This window comes from Anastrepha ludens, chromosome 6, assembly GCF_028408465.1.
Source record: "Anastrepha ludens isolate Willacy chromosome 6, idAnaLude1.1, whole genome shotgun sequence".
NCBI lineage: Eukaryota > Metazoa > Arthropoda > Insecta > Diptera > Tephritidae > Anastrepha > Anastrepha ludens.
The window spans coordinates 3764826-3792107 of record NC_071502.1 but is presented as its reverse complement, the minus strand read 5'-3'; the positions used below and the strand labels follow the sequence as shown (position 1 = coordinate 3792107).

The 27282-nt window shown below is 36.8% G+C and overlaps 2 protein-coding genes across 2 annotated transcripts in view; both read right to left on the bottom strand.

Moving 5' to 3' along the window:
- Positions 1-1360: 1360 nt before the first annotated feature.
- Positions 1361-11447, bottom strand: LOC128866576 (proton-coupled folate transporter-like). Its single transcript, XM_054107414.1, has 10 exons — positions 10553-11447; positions 10375-10487; positions 7083-7233; positions 3050-3233; positions 2808-2994; positions 2615-2750; positions 2418-2554; positions 2170-2359; positions 1851-2007; positions 1361-1783 (listed from the first exon to the last, which is right to left on the bottom strand). Exons 1-10 carry the CDS (start codon positions 10836-10838, stop codon positions 1720-1722), a joined length of 1605 nt encoding a protein of 534 aa, XP_053963389.1. The 5' UTR covers positions 10839-11447; the 3' UTR covers positions 1361-1719.
- A 5215-nt stretch (positions 11448-16662) lies between these two features.
- Positions 16663-27282, bottom strand: part of LOC128868772 (uncharacterized) — a 28992-nt gene continuing 18372 nt past the window's right edge. Inside the window, exons 11-18 of the mRNA XM_054111253.1 lie at positions 18844-18994; positions 18607-18790; positions 18339-18525; positions 18123-18258; positions 17895-18031; positions 17633-17822; positions 17415-17571; positions 16663-17333 (exon numbers count right to left, since the gene is read on the bottom strand). Coding sequence (XP_053967228.1) covers positions 17204-17333; positions 17415-17571; positions 17633-17822; positions 17895-18031; positions 18123-18258; positions 18339-18525; positions 18607-18790; positions 18844-18994 — 1272 coding nt within the window. The 3' untranslated portion in view covers positions 16663-17203. The remainder of the gene's footprint in view (positions 17334-17414; positions 17572-17632; positions 17823-17894; positions 18032-18122; positions 18259-18338; positions 18526-18606; positions 18791-18843; positions 18995-27282) is intronic.

Genomic DNA, 27282 nt, shown 5'->3' with positions numbered 1-27282 from the left:
ATACAACTGGATGCATTCACCTCAAATATCTGTGATTCGCGGATTGTACATGGAGGGATCATACAACCTACAATATGAAACAAATGTCAACATTGATAAACATTAAACGACGGGACGACGAGGCACCTGGAGACTCACTGCAATCATAACTGGCTTTTGGTCTGTCTGGTGACAAGCAGCCAAAATGGGGATCCCTCACAACACACCTGTCATAGTTGTAAAGAGAGAATATTACCAATTTTCCATTTCCTCTGTGAATATCCTGCCCTATGGAAGGAGAGAATGTAACTCTGGGCATGATAAAAAAATTACATTTGCCAGCTACGAAAGCACTTGGGGCACCAGAAATTGTTAAGAAAGGGTGTTTCAAAAGAAATTAAAAAAAAAAACATACAAATTTAGTTTCTTTCAGGTTTCACTATTTTCATTCTACATAAATACGGTCTTTCAAAAGTGACACCTAGTTGTCAGAAGTGAATAGTTCCTAGACGATACCTTTGTTTTGTCATCTTTGACATTTGTAGAGTAGACAGATGTACAATTTTAACCATGGATAGCACAGCTCGTTCAAATTGTTGAAATTTATTATGAAAATGGCCGATCTTTAACATCAACATAATGCAAAATGCGTGATTTTTTGGTGGAAATAGTCGTCCGAATGAGCGGACAATTCAAAGAATGGAGAAAAATTTCGAGGAACTGGTTCTGTCGAGGACAGAAAAAGAACTGGCAAACCAAAAACTGGATGTTCTGTTGCGAATATTGCTGCTGTAGCGCAATGAGTTGCTGAACAAACTTCAACAGCGATATCTCGACGTTCTCAACAATTCTCTCTTCTTCTTAATTGGCGCGATAACCGCTTACGCGATTTTGGCCGAGTTTAACAAAGCGCGCCAGTCGTTTCTTTCTCGTGCTAACCGGCGCCAATTGGACACACCAAGTGAAGCTAAGTCCTTCTCCACCTGATCTTTCCAACGCAGAGAAGGCCTTCCTCTTCCTTTACTACCACCAGCTGGTACCGCATCGAATACTTTCAAAGCCGGAGCGTTTGTATCCATTCGGATGACATGACCCAGCCAACGTAGCCGCTGGATCTTTATTCGCTGGGCTATGTCTATGTCGTCGTAAAGCTCATACAGCTCATCGTTCCATCGCCTGCGATATTCGTCGTTGCCAACGTGCAAAGGTCAAAAAATCTTCCGCAAAATCTTTCTCTCAAACACTCCAAGCGTCGCTCCATCGGATGTTGTCATCGTCCATGCTTCTGGGCCATACGTTAGGACGTTCATTTAACATTATTTATCAAAAGTGGTTAAAATAAAAAATCGTTTTTGCTATTCTAATTAATTTTAAATATTATATTTTTCATAGATTACAAGCATTATTAACAACTTTTTACATTTCTTTGTGACAAAACTTTTAGTCAAATATAAATAAGAACAAAATATACAGTTATATACATTTTTGTAAATTCTGCAGTTTTCAAACTGCTTCAAGTTTTTATAAAAATATGATCTTTATATAAATCTATGTACGTGTATTTCGAAAATCGTTTTTTTCCTTTCCTTTAAAATAATACTTAGGTTTAGGTAGTATTCGCGCATCACATGGGATAATTAGCTAACTACATACTACATATGTATATATATTGGGATATGCACAAACGTGGCTTAAAAAGAGCAACACAGAAACGAAATAAGCTATTTGTGACTTTGTATCTTAACTACCGATTGCTTGATATGCCGCGGTATTGCCCAGCGATTTTTGAATGCCATAAATAACGCTGTAATAACAATAAAAAACATTCGATTAGCATAATTGGAAATGTTTTTGCGAATACGAGGACTTACGCAATTAACGTAAAACAAAGCGTATACAGCCCAGCACTGATGAAATTAAAAATCCCTGGATAAAATTCTAGCGTCATGTTGTATACGGTCGTGTAGAGCGGCGCAGCGCCAAGCGGTGAAAGCGACTCCAAAGAAGTGGTGAAGGCGAATATTTTTCCTATTTTGGTTAATTGAAAGAAATGAGTTAAGGTAAATTAAAAAGAAGTAAATGTCATTCGTTGCCATTACAATTAGTTTCACACAAATTTGATTAACTCATACGGTTCGGATTTATGTGCACATCTAATCGCTATAACAAGGCAACCTGCAATTGTCTTACCAACTTCCGTCGGCGGCGCCACATGCGACAGTATGGCACGCGCCATTGGTCCCATTATGCCCCGCATGCCGCCGAGTATCATGCCCAAATACAGCTCCCACCAATACATGGCAGTGGCACGAACTGTGCTCTCCAGCACACAGCAAGCCAAGGAAAGCATTGTCATGGACACAATCGAGACTTTCAGAACCTGTTTAAAAACCATAAGTTAAATGGGAACTACGCAATTCGTGGTGGATAAAATTCACCTTTCGCAATAAAATTAGAGCGAAAATGCTCCCAATGATTTGTACAACAATGCGCGCAGCATTGAACAGCGTATAGTCCTTGAGGGTCCACTCAAATTTCGCTCGGAAAAATAGATACGTTACATTACTGTCCCCCTCTGAGAAAATTCAAAAGATAGTGAGTTCTAATTGACAACACAATTTCACATATAGTTTACCCATGGTGAACAATGCAATCGTCAGCGTAATCATTGTTAGCCAAATAATGGCGCGATCAAAGCTCGGTCGTCGTTCGAAGCAGGTATGCACTAAGTCCTTCACCAAATCAAAGCGGAAGAACTCACGTACTTTGGACTAAAAGTGCAAGTTAATAGAAATTACATTACAAAATTACATATATTTTACACTTACGCCCGTGTGTATTTGATCAGGCCGCAGACTTTCCACTACAAATATGAACACATAAAGCAAGGCGAGTAACATCAACAGCGCAGATATGCCAAAAACTGTTACAACATTTGTGGCTGCGTACACATAACCACTTAACACGTTGCCAGCCATCATGCCGGCCAAAAGGGATGCTTCGTTCATGACCATGCTGCAAAAAACCAAAGATAATTTTATATTTTAATGAATACAAATTTTTAGCTTACCGCACTGCACGCGCCTTCTCCTTGGCCACATCTGATATGTAGCAGTAAATGCCAGTGATAAGAGCGCAGGTGCCACCACTAAGCACCGAGGGCACGGAAGACAGTAGAAATAGCCAAGGGCTAATTACAACTTTGCTCGCAATGAAAGCTAGAACCGTTAGTATTATGCATCCAGTGAGGTAGCCTAATTCGAATAAAATATTGATTTATTAGACACGAAATTAACAACTAAGGTACTTTTTTAAATAACCGTTTACGCGTACAAATAATATTTTTTATTATCACTGCCCGGACTCAAAGGAAATAATGAAATTTATTTTTTATAAGCTAAAGAGGTAATGGAATTTTCGAGGTAAGGGTAGGGGGATGGTGCTTAAGTCACTGATGTCCAATAATGGAATTTTCGAGCTAAGGATAGGGGGGTGGTGCTTAAGTCACTGATGTCCAAATGATATTTTTTTTTTATATTAAATGCTGCTGACCGTCCTTGGCCATATATACAGGCATGTTCTGCAAATCGTTTTCGGGCAATATTTTCCGTTTTCAAATCGTTTGACATGTCCTGTAAATCGTTCCGTTTTCGGTTTTTTTTTTCGAACATCAGCAAATCGTTTTGTCACCCTGTTCTGGAAATCGAAATCGTTAAAATTTACCAGTTAAATTTTCGGCAACTTAACCGTTAGCGGTTTGTGGCATTCTTATAAACTGTTTGTTGAAATAAATTTATCAAAATGTGAGTATTTACTCAAAATAACTGCATATATTTATGTAAATAAAAGTGTTTATCAAAAACTTTTAGGGGAAAACACAAGAATTCCAAGCAAGAGCTAATTTTAGTCGAGTTTATGGAATCTCATCCAGATTTGGCGAAGAATTTTTCGAAGGGCGACAGAGTTGCTGTTGAGGAAAAGACGAAAGAGCTAACGACGCTGCTAAATGCAGAACGGCCGCCCCAAAAAGATGTTAATGGATGGAAAAAAGTAAGTATTTAGTCACATATTAAAATAAATATTTTTGAGTTCTCTTTTTTCAAGATATGGTCTGACTGGAAGGGGTGCATTCGGAAAAAGGTTGCCCATAACAATCTAGAATCGAGGGCAACAGGAGGTGGACCCTTTAATAAGCAAGTACTGACGAGCAATGAAGAATGTGTTGCAAGAGCTTGTGGAATTTTTGCAGCCGTTGAGGGCATACACCATTCTAGAAGCTTTGGGACAGAAGAAAATAATAGCGCTATCGAATCTGAGGAAGAACGTCCCCAAACCAGTAGGGAAGCGTTGGCTACCCTGAGAGCTGCAAAAAGCCACGAGTGTCAACGCAGGACAGCCTTCAGACGTGTATGGCAACGCAGTCTACTTGTATGGAGAAAATATCCACCACTTTAGATAATATTTGCGAAAACCAACACAAGATTGCAAAATCGCAGGAAGATGAAAGGGAAGAGATTCGACGACTTTGTCGTGCTGTTGAGAAACAAAATAAATTGCTGGCAGAGCAAAATCGCTTGAAGACTCAAAGTATAGAGCAAAAGTAAAGACATTACCTCAAAATGGAGCAGTTGCAACATGAAACAGTTAAAATTAAAATTAAAATGCTTGAGATAGAGACTAAAAAATAAATATAAAAGAATCTTATTGAACTGTTATGTATATATTTACTTTTAATATGAATAAATTTTATGTTTCATAATATTAAATTTCTAGCAATAGAGTCTCTTATATTTCAGCCAACACTATATAAACTACCGTTTTCCTCATTTTCAGCAATTTCCTGATCGATTGGATTGTTTTCTAATACGCTTTCTGTTTCAATGTCATCTATTTGATTACTCCTACATATGTTATGTAGTGCACAACAAACATTTATTATCTTCACTACCTTTCGCTGTTTCGAACTTAAATTCCAATTTAAATGAAATCGGACGAATTACAGAACACCCAAAACAAAATCGTACGAATTGCCATTTCGGATCCGAATTGAAATCCCGCGATTTTCAGAACATGCCTGATAAATTTGGATTTTGCCGATAAGCCATAACGGACTGTCAGAGAATGATTGTTGTTGTTGTAGCAGCATAAACATTCCCCGTGCATATACGAGGAATGCTGCTGAAGTGACAGTCTTTGGCTGGATATAAATCCGGGTCGTTCCGGTTACGTAGAACCGACTGTCGTGGGAACGTGGTCAGAGAATGATTCGACCAGTGCGGTGTAGTCACCGATCGTCATCGTCTAATACATCTAAGCTCAGGAAGCGTGCTGGTTTGACAGTTTGGATACAGAGACAGAGGCCTTCACATGCCGGGCATATACTCGTATTGAGTACGTTGAGGTCTATTCTGGATAAGTAGGAGTTTAAACTACTAAAATATCCGGTGGCTGTCCTGATTGCATATTTTTGACTGCATAGCACACAGTCGGGCGCAGCCTAATTCAGAGCCGGTCGGCCGATTGCCTTAAGGGGTTACATGGGTTTCGTTGGTTCAAAAAATCGATTTTTTTTTTTTTTTTGCTTATTAATTCTTACAACATCTCAGGAATATTACCCTAAATTTACAAGTCGATCCGAATAATAAATTCGGAGATGCAGCCTTTGGAAGGTGTGCGCTCCAAGCAATTTTTTGTTACTCAAAACTTTAAACGCGTTTTCCTCGGAACTGTGTTTTCAAAGTCGGTTGTCAAATGTTCTCGAAAACTACTCAACCGATCTTGATGAAATTTTACACAGGTGTTCAAAATACAATTTACTCGTGCTTGAATGAAGGATTTTGTTTTTTTTTTCAATTACAACTATTTAAAAAAAAAACAAAATGTCAAGCAAATTTCACCGAAATTTTCATTTTTTTGGAAAAATGTCTGCCAAAATTCCAATTTTTACTTTTTTTCTTTCCTTCGTTCAAGCACGAGTTTATGGTCTGAAGAAAAATACTTATTTTTGTTTTTTCATTTTTGATGAGCCTGTCAGAAGTTATGCTGACAATGCGGACGCACGTTGTTCTCGAGGGGTTCACGGAAATGACGTCACAATGGAGGAGTTTTAATTTTTTTTTTTTTAATTTCAGAAAGTATTCTTTAAATATGTATCTATAAGACAGAAAAAAGTTTGAATTAAATAAATAATTTTTTACATAGAAAAAAAAAATTGAAAATAGGCCTTTTTTTACCCTTTTTTTTAACGAAACCCATGTAACCCCTTAAATGTCGCCAGCAACAGATGTAGAAGTTGAAAAGTTAGGCTGAAAGTACACCATCCTGCGATGCACCTTGCTTTATTCTCTTTTGTTCTGTGCTTCGATCTCCAAAGATGACTGGCGAATGCTTACCACTCAGATAGTTCGCGGATCACCTCTTCAGTCCAGGCGGGAGGATCGACTGTTGAAAATCATCCAGCAGCGTCGAATTGCTGACTGTATCGAAAGCCTTCAACAAGCCCAACGCTACTAGGACAATCCTCTTGCAGGAGCAGCCCGCTAAACATCTGTTAGATGTGGTTTCAATCTTGGTGATTAGTGTCAGAAGTGTCCTTCTTTTCTTATGGGCATATTCCCACCTATGTGAATATCAATACCTTCGGTAATTACAGAAAGTCTCCACAACTTTGTTTAAAACTCAATTTGTTACAAACCCCGATTTGAATTTTAAATTTCTAATATTTGTTTTTCGAAATGAAATATCAGACACACTCTTGTCGTTAGAATTTCAGCTAAATATATACTTAATCATAATTAATTCATGTAATTGTTTTTATAATTCAATTTAATTATTTTGCAATGATTTTAAATATATTAACCCATTTACACAGAAGGTTAAGTGGTTGATTACCGATGTTTTCAAAAATATAGTTATTCGTTTATAGTGCGCCTATGTGAATGTATGCGTGTAAAATTCAATTACAAAATGCTGCATTGCGATAAGATAGTAGAGATATTAGATGAATACACAACTGCACATTAATGGGTTGATAAACGAATCTAGAGCAGTACAATCAGGCTTCTACGGAGAAGACACAATTCTCATTTAAATGTTTTACTTACCCGTATAGGTGGCAACTATGATGGGGCGACGTCCAAATTTATCTGACCACGGGCCGACGAATAAACTGACAAATGCCGGAATGATGCTCTCCAACAGCGAACGAGCCATAAGAATACGCGCGACATATGGCTGTACGCGAGTTTCGATTTCCTTCAAGAAAAAGAGGTAAAAAAAAAATTATTACCAATAGACACAGAGATGTCTTACAGACCAATACAATTAATTAAATGTCAAATTTCTTAATATTAACATTATAATCTATAATACTCGTATTGCTGTAATTATTACATAATCGGGCACATCGCATAATAGGCTCATTCATTGAATAATTGGTTTTGTTAGTTGAATGAGCAAACAAGCGGTTATTTCTAAGACTTTGAGGCGAGGTATGAGTTTGGAAGAGATTGGTCAAGCCATTGCAGTTAATGTTGCCATTGCTAGCATCATTAAGGCCGGCGGGCCAATTAAAAGGTCAAAAAAATCGATTTTTGTTTTCCTGAAATCAATAGCTTAGATATTCAAGAACATGAGATACAAATTTTCAGAGTTAAATTCCAAGTATTTGCAGAGCTACAGAGCCGAGCGTAGTGCGGCGTCGAGCAACCGTGCGCTTATTGTTGTAGTGTATTGTTTCTGTGTACGTCTCTGTAAGTGTTTGTTTCTCGGCTTTTCATTTTCACGATTTTACCTAATTTATGTACACGATTGCAAAAAAACTAAACGAGCTATCCATTTCATTCAAAATGCGTTATCTTCAGTATTGTTTTCTCTTCTATGTGAACTAAAAAAAAACATCCAAAAACTTTTTTTAAGCGACTTTTTTACCCAGTTGAAGAGTTTTTTTTTCCATGAAAAACCACTTTTTTTTCTAATATACCTTCCCCAAAAACTCGAATTTTACGTGTTTCTCCCAATTTTCTTAGTTCACATCGAAGATAATTACATCAAAATTAATAATCTTTTTTTTTTTTTGTTTTCAGATGAAAATTGCAAGTTGTATCTTGTACAGAAGCTGGATACTTCAGTGGCAAGGCGCTCTGGGAATCTATTGATAACTCGGCTTACAATATATTGTTGGAGATTGTACAAATTTTTTTTTTTAGTTCAAATATATATTAAACTATCCCCAAAACTTCATTTGGCTAATTGTTTTTTTTCTCATCCTACAACGCTTCGCGAAAACTACTGAATTTAGGACATCTAATTGGCCCGCCGGCCTTAAGAAAAATTAGTGATAAGTAGATTCTTCTATCAGACAACGACGGTGGGCCTAACAGTTTCCGTCTACTGATATAATGAGGAAGACCATTTGGCCAGTCAATCTTATTCGAATTTGGTAAAAAATTTGTGCACTTTTCGATTTTTTTAGAATGGATTTCGTAGTATGGAATCCATAATAACGAGTAATATTATTCTAGGCGACTTTTCACTTTTCATACTTTAACTGAAAAATTCGACTTTTTTAGTTTCAGATGATTCTACGACGAATGCCGATTGGCACCGCAGAGCACCTCTCGAAAAACATATCTCCAAAAAAAACTCTGTCATGGGCTTATTTGTCAATATTTTATTATTAATATTTTTTTAAAAACTTATTGAAAAGATGTACAATAACATGCAACTGATTTTATTAAAGTATCTTAAGCCATATTTCTGTAAAAAATTCAAAAAAAAAGTGGTTTTTTTTTAGCGCTAAACCCTACCACCCCCTTAACAAGAGGTCTGTAGTAGCAGACAGTATTCCGGTTAACCGATTTGTAGATAGGCTCAATCGAGCAGAGTTTAACACGAATCCATAAAAATCCCACTATCTACATATTTCTGGAATAACAGAGTCAAGGATAATTGTGAAGAAAAGCCTTCACTGTCTGTTTTAGTGCTGGACTTAAGCTTCATAGTGGCAAGTTGCACATCTTCTATGCAAATTTCAAAACTTATAATAGTTTCTAAAGATGAGGAGAATAAGGCTGAAACTGACATAGTTATACTTTCCATACTCTTTCTGAAAGAAACATGCAAATAAGTCGCAGGAGTCATGCGCATTGTTGCAAGTCTTGTTACCATACGCAAACTGGTTGGAAAGCCATTGCTTTGTTCTAGAGTTAATGAAAGGCCAAAAACTTTTGGGATTATGTTTTAGTTTCGATTCTGCAGAAAATAGGTATGTACTGTTTAAAAAAGAAAGGTGGTAGGGGTTATTAAATTCTCTCCTCAACTTCAGAAAATATAAATGATCGAACTCAGATTTGCTTGATTTGAAAGTGCTGTGGGATTTATTTTTTAATTCGGCAATTTTGTATTAAACCATGACAGTTTATTAAGCGACTTGACTCGTTTCAATGGGACCCAATTAGATATCAAAAAAAAAAAAGCGTCAGCTCGTTTTGTTAATTTTTGTTTTTGAAGATAAGTTAAAGGCGGAAGCGACAAAAGTGGAACATTTAGTTTTTTTCTGGATGCAAGTTTATAAATTTTATTTTTTATCAATTTTTAATTGCTTTTATTCCATTGTAAAATATTCTATTTAGTGCAATTCAATCGGGATCATTAATTTGCAATTGACCCATTTCACAAAGGCGCGATTAGTACTTGAAAATAAGTCAGTCACTACTCACTTATGACAACGCCATACACACAAACACACAAGTTTAAAATAAGATTAAAGAGTGCATTAAATGCATCATCACAGCTAATTGAAAAATAATCAACATTTACGAGTAGACTTTAGTTTCTATTGTTTGAATTTTATTCATAATTCAGTAGCGATAAGAAAATAGTATGTGTACGCCCTACATAATGTTTATATTTGCAAATTAAACTGTGTACACAATTAAGTACGAAAAAAAGAAACATATCTGCGTATCGCACATTTGCTGCTAGTTTTTTTCTGTATTAGTTATGATACTCTCGAAGCTTATGAGCGATATATGGATTATATACAGTGCGTTAAATATCTGTAGCACAGCGACTTATTAACAAGGTTTGCCAATTTATTTGTTCCTTACTTATTTTTATTTATGGTAATTCAAATATTTTAGTTAAATTTGCTTTTTTATATCTGCACCTGTGTAAATGAATACGCTCCGAATTTGTAATATTTTACTCTTACCAGTTTTTCTTCACTAAACTTTAAAATATTTTTACGCAGGAAAAACTGAGCTATGTATTATTTGAGATGAAGGTTTGCATGAAGCGTTTAAAACACCTTTACTTTGAACGATTTAGTTATGAGTCATGTGAAATATAATAACATTGTGTCTGCTACAGAAGAAGCAAATTATTTTAAATCACCTGTGCTTCTTTCGTTTCCCTGCTTACACCCAAAAGCGGCTGACAGTCGCTCTCATTGTATTTGTATATCGCTACGCAAGTCTGGTATAAAATTTGGTTCTGATAAACCGCCCCTTGAAAAATTTAAATATCATTTCAATATCGAATTTAGGAATTATTGAAAACAATTTAAAATTACCCGACAAGTACATAGCGAGAAAGACCAGAAATACCGCGGGCTCCAAGATAAACCAGCGTTTGCGAGTTGTTGTATTGAGCGTTGTATTATTGGAGTCAGCAGTTACATCGTCTTTATTGGTTGAATCGTCACTGTGATTACTGCTTGTTCGACTGCTATGTGCTGTTGCTGTAGACGGTGTCCCCCCACTGTTTTCCACTCTGCCCGCAGCAGCATCTAGCACCTGGGTGGATTCATCAGCCGCTTCAGGGTCATACAAGCTCTCTTCGTCTGACTGCATTTTCATATAATTACAGAATACGTATTTGGAATTTCCTTAATACTCTATTTTTATCGCGTTATCGTTAGTAATTTAGTTTTCTAAACCCGCCTCAGCAGCGACTAATCACTAATACTTGTTCGTTTTGTGCACTCAAATATAACAAAACTGCGTTTACGGTTCGAAGTTAATGTAGTTAAATTTTTCGTTCTTCGCTCAAGAGCGCTCTTGTTGCCTTCACTTCATCCAAGTTGAATACTGAGCTGCAATGATTTGCTGCCACAACTGATTCAGTGATTGAATGCTAACCGCAACCGACTTCCAAACAAAGACTGACTTAAAGCCCTTTGCTGCTCTATTTTGATGAAATGTGTGAAAGTTTTCCACGTTAACAGCAGTTTCTCCTCACTTGTGTGCTGTTTACGTTTAGCGGAGCGCTCTCGAAAGAGTAAAATTTAACTATTTCACAGCGTGATTTGCATTCTCGAAGATAAAGTTTTATTTTCCTTTGTTCATAATAATATGTGATGAGTTCTACTATATTTCGTTTTTTTCTATAATTAGCTAATTTTTTGCGTTTTAATTTATCGCGTTCAAGAGGCACAGAAACACAACTTACTAGAGGTGTTAAACTATCGCAGATAATATCGATAGTGGTTTATTTTATGATTTATCGATAGTTTGTAACGATCGATTCCATGGCGCAACAACATGCCAAGTTTTTTCGTCATTACTGACATAAATTTTTAATGCGTGCATTCCAAGCTGACTGATGGCTTGTTTCTTTATTAGAAGGTATAAACTACTATAAGTGCTCACTCTCGCTAACATAAAAGCACGTTCCGTGTCAGCTGACATGATGAAACTAATGAGAGCCCCATGCAAATGAAAAATGACCACCATTCCATTCCGTCGTATCGTAGATCATGTATGTAAATGAACAATTTTGGATTGTTCCAAGGCGCATTCATTAAAGGTGGTGACATTAGACCAACAACAATGTTTTTTACTTTTGACTATAACTGCAAAGTATTGGCAAAGTAGAAAACAAAGAATGAATTCGCCTTGTTTTATTCTGTGCTGACATTGACATGGACACGGCGGAAGGAAAAAAACAAATCAGCTGATTTATCGATACCTCCCAAGAATGATAGAGAAACAGATTGCGCCTTCCGAGTTCGCCGCGTCGTAAGGGTTCATCAATAAAAAAACAAAAGAAACAATTTCTTGAGTTTGGTTGCTACCACTGCTTTCGCCTACTTTTCTTCTTCTCAAACAATCAATTCCTCTTCCTTTTGCTTCGGTGAGGGCTGGCATCATTAGCCGAATGGAATGCTGCGTGGCTACCATACGGTAGTGCTCGGAGTCGAAACCAACTCTGTTTTGAAAATTTGAAAACGATTTTTTTTTAAAGGTCTCGCCTCCGAGTGTATTACTGCTATGAAGGACCTCCTCATAAAATATCATTTGCCGTTCGCTTCCAACAATTTAAAGGAGGAGCTCAGCGAAACAACTAACAAGGGATATTTGCAAGGTTTACCAGGTTTCTAGTGGCTTATGGTGAAAAGGAAAATTGTTCGAACAACTTCGTTTGCCACGACATAGGGTATTCGGCAGCCGAATTCTGCTCGCTCATTTCACACGTATTCTTACACTTGTCTAATCAGTCGTTGTTCAGACGACGACGAATAACTTGAGTAAAGACTGTATTAATATTCTAATATGAATACATTAATTACATTTTTTATTTAAAGTGACTGGAACTCAATTACAACCGCTGCAAATTTGGCGAGGACACTTGTTTTTATACCCCTGTTTTCGGTGAAGTATTAAATAATTTTTAGCAGGGCGGGCTTAATTATGAATGATCTGCAGTAAAGCTTGAAGTTTAAAGCCGTTGATGTGCTAATTTTTGTTTAAAAAAATTTAAATGAGATTTAATTGACCGTAAACACATAAATTAAATATCTAAATATCAACAGTCCAAGACCCATGAAAGGAGAATCGACACACACCATCTTTTCGTCGACTTCAAAGCTGCATTCGACAGTACGGAAAGGAGTTACCTGTATGCCGCGATGTCTGAATTTGGTATCCCCGCAAAACTAATACGGCTATGTAAGATGACGTTGCTCAACACCAGCAGCGCCATCAGAATTGGGAAGGACCTCTCCGAGCCGTTTGATACCAAACGAGGTTTCAGACAGGGTGACTCGCTGTCGTGTGACTTCTTTAACCTGATGTTGGAGAGCATCGTACGAGCCGCAGAACTTAATCGCTCAGGCACAATTTTTTATAAGAGCGTACAATTGCTGGCGTATGCCGATGATATTGACATCATCGGCCTTAACAGCCGCGCTGTTAGTTCTGCCTTCTCCAAACTGGACAAAGAGGCAAAGCGAATGGGTTTGGTGGTGAACGAGGACAAAACGAAGTACCTCCTGTCTTCAAACAAACAGTCGGCGCACTCGCGTATCGGCAGCCACGTCACTGTAGACAGTTATAATTTCGAGGTTGTAAAAGACTTCGTCTATTTAGGAACCAGCATTAACACCAATAACAATGTCAGCCTTGAAATCCAACGTAGAATCTCTCTTGCCAACAAGTGCTACTTTGGACTAAGTAGGCAACTGAGCAGTAAAGTCCTCTCTCGACGAACAAAACTAACACTCTACAAGACTCTCATCATGCCCGTCCTAACGTATGGCGCAGAAGCTTGGACGATGACAACATCCGATGAAGCGACGCTTGGAGTGTTCGAGAGAAAGATTCTGCGTAAGATTTTTGGACCTTTGCACGTTGGCAATGGCGAATATCGCAGACGATGGAACGATGAGCTGTATGAGCTTTACGACGACATAGACATAGCCCAGCGAATAAAGATCCAGCGGCTACGTTGGCTGGGTCATGTCGTCCGAATGGATACAAACGCTCCGGCACTGAAAGTATTCGATGCGGTACCAGCTGGTGGTAGCAGAGGAAGGGGGCGGCCTCCTCTGCGTTGGAAAGATCAGGTGGAGAAGGACTTGGCTTCACTTGGTGTGTCCAACTGGCGCCGGTTAGCACGAGAAAGAAACGACTGGCGCGCTTTGCTAAACTCGGCCAAAATCGCGTAAGCGGTTATAGCGCCAATTAAGAAGAAGAGAAATATCAACAGTCAAAATAATTAATTGTGTTATTATTCGATAAAATCTATAGTCTATACATCAACTATCGATAATTTCAACTCAAAGCCAGAGAAGGTAAACGGAAATAATGGGAAATTTTTGTAATTGCAGTTGCCAAAAATCAGCTGATCGTACAAAATATGTAAACAAAACTTTTAACGTCTTGTCGACTTGGCTGAGGGGTTAATTATTTTCGTTTTGCAGAGAGAATTTTTATTTTAGTGGCAAATTGAACCACTGTATAAATGGAATGAGGGGAAAACCTTAATATAATGAAAATGCATTGAAAAAAAGGTTGTGTAATTTAGCGAAAAGTTGGTGTTCCTAGACACCAAAAAATACGAACGAAGTTCGCATGCAGGGATGTTCACTGGAAGGTATTTTGAAAATCTGCAGTATTTTTTGCTTTAGTTTAGAATTGAGAAATATTTTCGAAAATATAAGCATTGTTGTTTATGGAAAAAGGAGTCGCAGGGGGAAATTTGTAATAAAAACCACGCGACTGTTAAACATATTATATATTTTCGAAACTTGAAATGAATGCTATAAAAGGTATCCCAAAAAATAATAAAGTAATTAAAAACCAAACAGTACGGCTTATAAGTGTATGGTTTGCTTCGATAAGCTTTATAAACGGGCCCTCGTGGTTTTGTCTTGCATTGAACTCCTTTCGTCGTAGGTGCCCATCAGCCGTGCTACGACTACGCCATCCACAGTATGTTTGTGTAGAACTTCTTTTCGCGTAGGCGGCCTTCGGCCGTTCTTCAAAACAATAAAACTCATCCTTTCCGCTAAAGCCATTAAACCAAAAATGAAAACGTCATATGCGTGTGTGTAGTAAGTAGGCACCATAACCCCATCCCCATCATCAACACTCAACTCAAATCCCTCTTTTTTGTTCACATTTTTATTTTCATTTGAACCCATCCGGCAACACAATACTGTTGTCAATTTCAATGAATTGTTATTCTCGTTTAAAATTGGAAAGCGATGATATTGGTAAATGCGTTTGCATTTAATTTTCATTGAGATATTTCGAATACTTGTATAAAAATAAGTAAAAACACGCGTGTGAGGGTATATTTTGTGAATTTAAGTGAAGTTTAGAAAAATATTTATTATAATGTGCCAAACTATAGTGAAGTTCCCGAGGGCACTTTGAAGGCGAATAATTACCAAACTATAATTTCGATAATATTGGGAGTTATAAAGGTTGTTCCTGAACCCCTCCTAACATCTCCACCAAGTTTTATTCAATAAATCATAATACGAGTACTTTGCTTAAAAATGGCCCTTGCCGCATGTACAAAACCGGACCCATTTTTCGTCATATGGGTATAACTTTTAAACGACAAATCCAAGAATCCAAGAAAAAAAAAATAACAATAAAATAATAATAATAATCTGCTTCAATCGATTGAAATTAAAGGAATTGTTTGAAACGTCTTCCAAGGATTTAGTGAAGCTTTGCCAGGTAAAACGCTATAATTTTTAATTTAAAAAACTTACTTTGAGAATTTTTTTCTGCAGGAACAAGTAAGATGTGTAAGAAAGTTTAGGAAAACCATTAAAAAAAAAAACATTAGTTTCAGTCATTTGATATTAAAAAAAAAAAATACCCTTAATTTGATGTATGTATATACACTTGGTAAAAAATATAGTATTAGAAAAACGTTTTCATATTAACAATTATAGACAATTTGGGCTGGCTTTCCACTGCTGCCACGAAAAAGTTCCTTTTAATCTAAGTGCGTTGGACGAATTTAAAAATTATAACACGCAAATGTTGTCACTATACCAGCCTTCCGATTTATAGTGCATTTTATAAATTACCATTAAGAATTAATAGCAATATTTAACATTAAAAATGCTTCTCTTTTGCATAAGCTTGAAAAAATGCCCTATTACAGACGCTGATTTGACTTAAATACAAACAGAGAAAAGTAACAATATTCACTTATAAACACTCTTTATTAATTCAAGAATTGAGTTAAAGCTATTTTTATTCAATAATACTACGAATTTTATTAAAATTCTACTATTACAAATGTTCTTCTAAATCTTCTTCAGGTTCAATAGAACAGTTGTAGTTTTTAAAAGAGTTAAATTAACCTTTGGCCTTCGATAAATTATTATTCTCAAAAATAGTCAAAATTTGGCCAAAATATCGCGATAAAATATTATTTTCGGCTACGGCACTTTTTTGTTTCGTAATGTATATATGTACATGTTACAAAAACAAAAATATTTTTACAAATAGTGACACGTCCCCTGCCCCTCCGCCCACCATCGAAGTATATCGTGGTAGTAATGGAAAGTTTTGCCGAGAATTTAGACACAAACATGTGAAAAAAAGTTATTAGTAAAAAAATATATAATTACATAGGAATGAATGAAGTTTTTATTTGTACGGCAGAAATCTTCCGATTAACTTAAAAAATAACACTGAAACTGAAAAGTAATTATCCGCACTAAAAATAAAACAATAATTCGCTCTTCTTTGGAGAGAATTATACTTCATATTCAACAATTTTTTGTTGTCAGCAATGCCATTCTTCAAAAGCCCAGGCCAACTTTTGTACAAAGTCAATAGCGCCAGATGCTAGTTGCCTTAATACTGTAATGTAATTTCATATAAAAAAAAAATTAAAACAAAAACTAATGTGATTTTAAAAAATCTTTTTATTGAACATCTTTATAATTCTTTTATGTAAACACGTTTTTCATGCACTTGACAAAATATGTGTAAGTGTAATACCTCAAATTAAAAGTAGTTTTATTACCTATCCAATGACATCAAGATATTTTATATATTTTTTCTAGATTCTCGAGATATTGCGATTTTAAAAACTATCAATTGTGGCCTTTGATAAAGCTTGTAGCTTTCCTTCGGCCAATTAAATGTATATATAATATATATATACCGTTATGACCTCCGAAATATGATTCCATCGATTTCCATACACTAACATGACAATTAGTGTTATTCCTGCCGTTTAAAATATATTAATAAGGTTTTTGTTTCTCTCATTTTGGTACTACGCTTCTGTGAGATACAATTTGTGCGCTATGCACTGGGAAAACTCCCTTCTTGAATATTCTCGAAATACGTACTTCCTATAATTACTTATTTAATAATTATCACATACTCTAATTTCTAAGCTACTTAAGTACACTTGTATACAAAATCTTTGGCGCATACACAAACTCACATATATATGTTCTTTACTGTGCTTGTGTTGACTGAGAGTTTTCGGTTGGAGTCCCTTCCGTTTGAGCTTTTTCCGACTCTCCCCTTTCCGCTTCAGGATGGGGTATCCTCTTAGCAACTCGTCGCTCGAAAATGTATATTATCCTGTTGAGAAGGAGGAGCAAATGAGTTTAAATATAATATTTCGTGAACGCGTAGAGACGTATTAATTTTTTTCAAACTTACGTCATTACAACGAAGCACTCCACATACAGTCCTGAACTGATGAAATTATAGAATCCAGGATAAAAATTCAGAGTACGGCTGTAGATGAGCGTATATAAAGGTGCAGCAGCTAGTGGTGTCAGTGTGTGTATGCAGGATGATAAGGAATACACTTTACCTGCAAAATACATATATAAATATTTTGACAGTTATTTTTGTTTTTTTTTGTTTTTTGTTACCAATTTCATTTGATGGCACAGCTAACGAAACAATTGCTTGCAACATGGGACCGGTTATGCCAGACATAAGTCCAAAGGCGGATGCCATATACATTTGCCAGAAACTCTGCGCCAAACCACGAGTCAAACTATCAAAAAAACAACCAGCTAGACCCATCATAGCAATTGCGGAAAAAGATATCTTGAAGAGCTGGAATTGATTATATTTTGTAGGAGATTTTACTATTTATGTTGCAAGAACAACGGACTACCCTTTAATTACCTTTCTGAAGACCCCAAAAGCAATGCCACATCCCACCATTTTTATCGTTATTACAGTGGCATTATAATATGTGTACTGTTGCAAAGTTACATTGAATTTAGTGCGCAAGAACAAATAAAATATACCAAGCTCACCGTCTGCAAAATAATAAGTATAGTGAATTAATGATGGTCGTAGACATAGCCAAAGGTAGGTACATGAGGAGTATATATTATATTTGATACTCACACATTATGAAAGTCGTTACTGTTGAAATGGAAATTGTGCAACCGATTATAGCGCGTCCATAGTTTGGACGTCGTGCCACACAAGTCTTCACTAGGTCCTTGATAAGGTGGACATCAAAGAAGCGTTTTGCCTTATGCTGGAATAAAAATATTAAATAGGTATGAATCAATTCTTATTAAATTTAAAAATTAAAATACGGGAAACTGTCTTCTTTACCGCAAAGCTTGTTTCCTCAACATCCAAACTTTCTCCAATAAAAAATAAAATGTAGAGTAAAGCGATAAATACAAGCGTGGCAGCCGTGGCACATACCATAGCAACGCTCGTGAGCCGCAACAAGTAACTGCTCAACACATTGCCAAGTACTACACCCAGACCCATAACCATATCAATATAGAACATCCTTAAAGAGCAGGGAAAGAGTAGAGAGAATAAATGAAAATACTTCTAGTTAAATGGAGGATCTTTCATGTCAGTTTCTCACCGCTTTGGTTTACTTTCCATATCAGAGACATCAGATATATAACAGAAGACGACGGTAATCAATGAGTTGCCACCGCCAACAAGTGCGGATGGAATGCCGCCCATTATGTAGAACCAAGGATTCAGCGATAGCATTGTGGAAATGCTAACCAATGTTGCAGTTATCACGTGACCGAGAAATGCAGCTGTGTGAAAATGTTAAAAATTAGATATTAGAGATTTTAATTGTTTGACGTACCGATGAAATTCACCAAAAGCACTGGTCGTCGACCAAATTTATCTGACCACGGCCCAACGAAGAGAACGATACATCCTGGCCAAATATTATTTAGCATAGAGTTAGTCATAGTTATTTGCGCCACGTAAGGTTGAAGACTCTTTTCGATCACCTAAAGATAAAATTAATGCATACAATTTTGAATTTGAATACAATTCAAACTAATTTAAATCCATTGGAGGAGAGTGCGCAAAAATAAATTAGAAAATTATCACAAATAAGTGAAGAAAATTAAATAAAATGCAGTGAAAAAGGCTACAAAATAGGTCTGTTCATGTAAATATTATTCAGTAATTTAGTTTCTAAGAATTCGATTTCGAAGAGAAAAATTTCAAAAAAGTATATGAACGCAAAACCAGTAACAATTTGCAAGTTTTAACAACAATTTGCAATTTGCAAAATTCAACAAATTTTCAATTGCGCTACCTCGTATTAAATTAAAGAAAATAAATAAAATGCATAATAATGATAAGTCATCATTGTGGCGATGTTGCAGTGTTTCAAGGACATTGACCGGCTTTCAGTTCTTTTAATGAAAAATTGTACTGCCCTTTTTCACCTACAACAAATTTTAAACTTGTCCTTGACCTCTGAAATTTTCATAGCTGATTTTACCTCCATCAGCCCAAGTCACAAAGGTGGCAGTTTTTAGTTATAGACTTAGCCATGCACTGTGAACAAACTCTTTCAGAGTATTTGTACTTTGCGTCGAATTTTGATTGCGTTTAAACTGATTTCTCTAAAGCTTTTGATGAAGTTTGGCATTCTTCACTAATATTTAAATTGTTTTGTATGGGCTTTCACTATGTGTTTCTAAGTTACATTAAGTCTTACTTATATAAAATATATTCCGTTGTAACAATTGACGGCATTTCTTCTCAAGATTTCTTCGCAACCTCTTCTGGTGTTCTCCAAGGGACTGTTGGTATTGCCTGTTTTGTTTATAACTGATATAAATAGCTGCTTTCGTTTTGCGAAATGTTTGCCCTAAGTTTACGAACCACATGACGTACTTGAGCTTCAAAATGACATTTACATATTGGCACCATGGTGTGTTCGACTTTCTTTAAACAACAAAAAGTGCTTTAAAATCACACATTCGAAAACTCACAATATCTTGTTGACGTCTTACAACATATCTCATTCTTGCAAAGTTTGAATGAAATTAAAGGTCTTGGAGAATGGACAGGTCACAATTTACTGGATCCCAGGGCACAAGGGAATAGAGCGAAATGAGATAGTTCGCGAGTTTGCTAAGGCAGCCACCTGCTTGCCTGGGATGAGTTCGTCGAACACATATCCCTCATTCCAAGTTTGGAAGATGGAACTAGACGAGGAACTAAGTCTAGGAGCACAGTTGTATGGGAAGCCTCGATCTCCCACAGGTTTGCCAAAATAATGCTACGAACTTGCAACACCAAAACAACCAACTTTATTCTATCACTCTCAAGGAAGGAATGTAAAATATTGTATGTAGTACTGACGGGACATTGTCGCACTCCACATCGCGCAGCTAAAATGGGATTGGACTAGAACGACGCGTGTAACTTATGCGAAGAAGAAGTGTATCTTCAATTCTATTCTATTTTTTAGGTATTTAAATCTTAGTCGATGGTTACTCCACTTTCCGTTGTATTCCATAAGAAACTTCTGTGCATAGACTAAATAAATAGCCTCTTCCTCTTCCTCTGCTACCACCAGCTCGTACCGCATCGAATACTTTCAGAGCCGGAGCGTTTGCATCCATTCGGACGACATGACCAAGCCAACGTAGCCGCTGGATTTTTATTCGCTGCACTATGTCTATGTCGTCGTAAAGTTCATACAGCTCATCGATCCATCGCCTGCGATACTCGCCGTTGCCAACGTGCAAAGGTCCAAAAATCTTCCGCGGAATTTTTCTTTTAAACACTCCAAGGGAGGCCTCATCGGATGTTGTCATCGTCCACGCTTCTGCGCCATACGTTAGGACGGGCATGAAGAGAGCCTTATAGTGTCTTAGGTTTTTTCGTCGAGAGAGGACTGACTACTCAATTGTCGACTTAGCCCAAAATAGCACTTGTTGGCAAGAGAGATTTTCCGTTGAATTTCAAGGCTAACATTTTCATTATTGTTAATGCTGGTTTCTAGTCTCTTACAACCTCGAAATCAAAACAGTCAACAGTGATGCGGGTACCAATACGCGAGTGCGTCGACTGTTTGTATGATGAGAGGAGGTATATACTTCGTTTAAAGATGTCACACGACAGCGAGTCATCCTGTCTGAGATCACGTTTGGTATCATAGGGTTCGTAGAGGCCCATGTGTAGAGATTCAAGCAAGTGGGGAAAGCCCCTGAACCGTTTGAAAGGGCGCTAAAGTGAGAAGGCGAAGCAACCATCCTGGGTTGGGCATTGGATTTGAATGAAAAAAAGCACAAGGCTTTTACTATATTTAAGCCTTGAAACATTTAAGCCTTAAACAGTTTATTATAATCCGAGAAAAGGTAAAGTTTTTAAATAAGTAATGACCACACAGCACAAATAAAAGGTGTGAAATTGTTGTTGGGCTGCGAGTGATTCCCCATAGAATTTACCTTTAGATAATTGCGTATGCATGACAAAAGTGTTGCGATCCACATCGGACTGTTTTTATTTTGATTGATCTTTACTCAAATTGATGTTTGAGTATACCCTGCACTAAACAATTGAGATACGCATGTCCATAACACATGGGTCTATTCGTATATGGCAATAGTTTTATTGTATTCACCTCATTTTCGTTAGTATATATATATATATAATTGGTTGTTTGGGAATGGAGGGATCTACAGTTTCAAGCCAACTCCGATCGGCAGATATTTGTATGAGGAGCTTTTTCATGGCAGAAATACACTCAGGTGTTTGCCATTGCCTGCCGAGGGGCGACCGCCATTAGAAAAATGTTTTTCTTAATTTTGGTGTTTTCACCGAGATTCGAACCTAAGTTCTCTTTGTGAATTCCGAATGGTAGTCACGCACCAACCCATTCGGCTACGGCGGCCGCCATTTTCGTTAGTACTAACCTTAAAAAGACAGCTGTTAAAATTTCATGTTAAAATTTCTATTCATTATTGATAGCTGTTCTACGAGTGATGGTAATTTTGTTATTTTCAAAACAATGGATCAAAACGATGGGGATGCTTCTTGATGGGGAAAAATACCGTTAAAGCGAAGCAATGCCTTGAAAAGAGGGCTCCGCTACATCAGAAACAACAATATAGTATGTCGACAATTATTGGAATCGTCAGTATATCGAAAGGTTTTAGACGATACTCGTCAAGGGTGCAATGTAGCAATTGATCTTGGTTTGATACTCTAGTGAAGGAACCCATCCTTAGTTGCCCACTTCAACTAAAACCTACCTACCAGTAGGTGACATGGAAGACGACAACTTATGTGCTAGCAAATTTAGGCAGGGTTTGATAGCTGTTACAAGAGTGGTCATGAAGTGGTCCGCATAGTCGCCAGACTCTAATTCAATAGGGAATTCGCAAAATAAAAATATATATAATAATATGTATATGAACAAAATTTGGCTTTCATTTTATGTAAGTTAAATTATGTATGCCATAGGACCACTAAGTTTTTACCTGTGATTTTTATTTAGGTTTGAATAAACTTAGATATTTTAGAAATCTTTTTGATAATTTTTATTATTCATTTAATTTTTTGATATTTGATTTTAAAATTGAAATTTTGCTTATACTGCAATACAATGAAATGTGAAAGTTTCTTTCACAATTTGGTCTCTAATTAAATTAATGTGTTAAAAAAAATATTAATTTTTTTAAATATTTCCAGATTTATTTTAATTCAGGTATATGTACATAGGCGGCCGCCGTAGCCGAATGGATTGGTGCGTGACTACCATTCGGAATTCACAGAGAGAACGTAGGTTCGAATCTCGGAGAAACATCAAAATTAAGAAAAACATTTTTCTAATGGCGGTCGCCCCTCGGCAGGCAATGGCAAACACCTGAGTGTATTTCTGCCATGAAAAAGCTCCTCATACAAATATCTGCCGTTCAGAGTCGGCTTTGAAACTGTAGGTCCCTCCATTTGTGGAACAACATCAAGACGCACACCACAAAAAGGAGGAGGAGCTCGGCCAAACACCCAAAAAGGGTGTACACGCCAATTATATATAAGGTTTTTCAATAAGGGCGGGTAGATGTTGAAATGGAATAAAATGGCGTAGCTGTGTGGCGCGTAGCGCCGTCCTGCTGGAACCACATGTCGTGTAGGTCCATATAGTTCAATATGGGCCATAAGAAATTGGAAGGCCACCACGTCTACCGAAAAATGCCGTTAACCTTCATTGGGTGAAAATATGAATGTATAAAAATGTGTTGTCGTTTCGTAGTGATGCGCGTACAACGTACAGACATTCACCTTTATAGTATAGAAGATATATGTACATAGATGTGTGTATATGTATGTACATAGATGTGTGTATATGTATGTACATACACATAACTTTGTAGTGCATATAAAAGATTTGACTACAGAAAATAAAAACCCTATGGTTGTAAAAAAAATCACACAACTTAATTCATTTCCTCTTTTGATATTTATCGTATTTTTTTTGCATTACGCTTAAAAAATAATAATGTTTTTGTATTAGTTATCTATAAACAACGATTTCCTAATGAGCTCCCATGTGTAAAATGAAATTATTGTTTCAGATATCTCAAATTATTATAAATATATAATTGGCGAGCTCCTCCTCCTATTTGTGATGTGTGTCTTGATGTTATTCGAAACAAAATGGGGGCCTACAATTTTATGCCGCCTCCGAACGGTAGATGGCTTTTTATGGGGAACTTTTTCATTGAAAACAATTTGTCTATTATTTGGTGTTTCATGGCCGGATTTTCGCACTACCGAATGGTAGTCACGCATCAACCCATTCGCTACAGCGGCCGCAAATTAATTCTCAAATTTGTATGTCAGCAATAACGTCTCCGTCCAACCACAATCCAATAATTGAATCAATTAGAGACATGGTCATCGGTGCTCCTCGAAAAATTAAGCTTACTTGGATTCCGGGTCATGCTGGAATAAAAGGAAACTACTATGCAGACGCTGCTGCAAAAAATGTTATAAGGACACCTACTTTAGTCTACGACATTCTAACCAAATCCGACATACTCAACCTAGTCAAACATATAAGGTACCAAGAAGATGCAAGCGATTGGAAGACATACAAACACCATTACACAGAAATTAATGAAGACAAAAAGCGAATTACTTATACATCATCTTTACCCACAAGTGCCATGAGGGCATTTACCAGATTAAGAATTGGACACACTATCATAACACATGCCCACTTACTGTCAGGTGATAGTCCTTCCAAATGTCCTTTTTGTAACCACACCGTCACTATCAAACATTTACTTACTCTCTGCCCGATCCTGCACAATTCATCAGTCAGCTATGACAACGTTGATATTATAAAACTGCTTAAAACACCCTCGGATGAAAATATAATGGCAATATATAACTTCTTGAAAAACAATGACTTGTTAAAATATATTTAAGATACTAACACTTAGCAAATAGTTTATACTCATATGTAACTTTAATTAAAGTGGCGGCTGAAGGCCTCGTAGCCAGTGCTGCGTTTTGATAATAGGTCTATTTATAAGTTCGTGCGGTTTTACAACAGATGGCGTAACTTGATTATTATTCCATCGATCCACATTTCCAAACATTCATTGGAGAGCTACTGTCGTAAGGCACAAACGTCAGTATAAGTTTTTTATTTGAAGCGTAAACAACAATATTTTTACCACACTTGAAAATGTCGAATTTCGTGCCAAATAATGTGTTTTTGCGGGGAATTCTTCTTCATTATTTTAATATGAAGAAAAAAGCAGCCGAAAGTCATCGTATCTTGGTGGAAGTTTATGGTGAGCATGCTCTATCTGAGCGAACGTGCCAGAAGTGGTTTGCACGCTTTAAAAGTGGTGATTTTGGCTTGGAAGACGAAGAACGCGAGGGTGCGCCGCCAAAGTTCATGGATACCGAATTGGAGGAATTGCTCGATCAAGATCCGGCTCAAACGCAAGAAGAGGTTGCAAAAACTTTGGGGTTGATCAATCAACCATTTCCAAACGTTTAAAAGCCATGGGAATGATCCGAAAGGTAGGCCATTGGGTGCCGTATGAATTGAAGCCAAGAGACGTTGAACGCCGTTTTATGGCATGCGAACAACTGCTTCAACGGCACAAAAGAAAGGGTTTTTTGCATCGAATTGTGACTGGCGATGAAAAGTGGGTCCATTACGACAATCCAAAACGTCGGGCAACGTATGGATACCCTGGCCATGCTTCAACATCGACGTCGGCGCAGAATATTCATGGCCTGAAGGTTATGCTGTGTATCTGGTGGGACCAGCTGGGTGTTGTGTATTATGAGCTACTGAAACCGAATGAAACTATTACGGGGGATGTCTACCGACGACAATTGATGCGTTTGAGCCGAGCACTGCGAGAAAAACGGCCGCAATACGCCGATAGACACGACAAAGTTATTTTGCAACATGACAATGCTCGGCCACATGTTGCACAAGTGGTCAAAACATACTTAGAAACGCTCAAATGGGATGTCCTACCCCACCCGCCGTATAGTCCAGACCTTGCGCCATCCGATTACTATCTCTTCCGATCGATGCAACATGGCCTGGCTGACCAGCACTTCCGTAATTACGATGAAGTCAAAAAATGGATCGATTCGTGGATTGCGGCAAAACCGACCGAATTTTTCACAAAGGGAATCCGTGAATTGCCAGAAAGATGGGGAAAAGTAGTAGTAAGCGATGGACAATATTTTGAATATTAAATTTGTAACCATTTTACGTCAATAAAGTTTCAAATTTCGAAAAAAACCGCACGAACTTATTCATAGTCCTATTATTTATGTAATAAAATTAGTTTTGTTATATAAATTTAATAAAATAAAAAAATAAAAAAAAAATAATTCTCAAATTGGTAGTTACGGCAAAAATTTAGTTTTAGATAATCATATTTGTCAATCGAAAGTATTAATGGGCGAAGAGTATTCATACAGATTTGGAATCTTTTAAATGTACTTAAATTTCCCCATTATTTTTTTGTGTAAAGCGGAAATATTTTTAAAGTTATGAATTAACGTTAATCAACTCATAGTCCTATGGGAAAATTTGAAAAGTTGTGGAGTTTCAGAACTAATAATAATAATAATGAGATTACAAGCATGTAAAGTAGCTGCCAAAACTTATATGAGAAGTGGTTTACACAAATAAGCTTAGCTTAAGTTTGAGCGCCGCCGTCAGTACCTAAATTTAAGTGGAGAAAGGAATCACACAAAGCCGCTTTTATGTAAAAGTTTAAATCTCAGCGTTCGTAAATTTAGAAGTATTGATAAATGCCACTCATAAATTTTTTTTTTTTTTTTTTTGCCTCCTTTATTAATTACACCTGTCGTATGACACTAAGTAATTCTTTCTGCAGCTTGGATTTTATAACATTAATCATTATCAATATTACATTTGGGTTAAGTTTTTGTGTGAGTTTACAAGTGTAGGTATGTTTAAATTATTCTAGTTATCAGCTGAGTTGGGGTTGGTCGTTTGAGCCGCCTAGAGTTTGCCCTTTCTGCTGTTGGGAGTTGTCGCATGTCATTATTGGAATGGTTCATTAAACGGACAATATGATTTGTGCTGCGTTTGCGGATGATTTCTGCTACTGTTTCGATGTTGAGATCGCGATGAATGTCTTCGTTTGGGATGTACCAAGGTGCATTGGTTATAGTTCTGAGTATTTTTGATTGTAGTCGTTGAATAATGTTAATGTTACTTTTGCTTGCAGTACCCCAGATTTCTATGCCGTATGCCCAGATTGGAACAATCACAGTTTTGTATATAAGTATTTTATTCAGCAATGACAGTTTCGAGCGCCTGCCAAGTAGCCAATATAGTTGTCGGAATCTGTTTTTTACCTCATTTCTTTTCATCGTAATATGTTCTTTCCAGAGAAGTTTGGAGTCAATAGTCATTCCAAGGTATCTTGCTTTGGTGTCTATTGGGATTTGTGAGTGGTTTATTGTCAGATTCTTGTGTCTTACTTTCTTGTTGGAATAAACTACATGAATTGTTTTGCCACTATTGATTAAACCATATTAGTGTTTAAACCATATTAGCATTAAACCATATTAGTGTTTTGTTCAAAATTTGTTGTAACTTGTTTGTTGCTGCTTCTAAGGTTTTATGAGTTGCCAATAGGACAGTGTCATCTGCAAAAGTTGCTATCATGTCGATACTTGCAGGCAGGGGAATATCAGCTGTGTACAGCACATATAGTACAGGCCCTAGTACACTGCCCTGAGGTACACCGGC

What these genes read in the sequence shown, in the direction of transcription:
- LOC128866576 (XM_054107414.1), bottom strand. Translation starts at nt 10,838, where the DNA reads ATGAAAATGCAGTCAGACGAAGAGAGCTTGTATGACCCTGAAGCGGCT. An exon ending in CATAGTTGCCACCTATACGG is followed by an intron (nt 3,234 to 7,082) that starts GTAAGTAAAACA and finishes TATTCGAATTAG; the next exon opens with GCTACCTCACTGGATGCATA. An exon ending in CTGATCAAATACACACGGGC is followed by an intron (nt 2,751 to 2,807) that starts GTAAGTGTAAAA and finishes TTGCACTTTTAG; the next exon opens with TCCAAAGTACGTGAGTTCTT.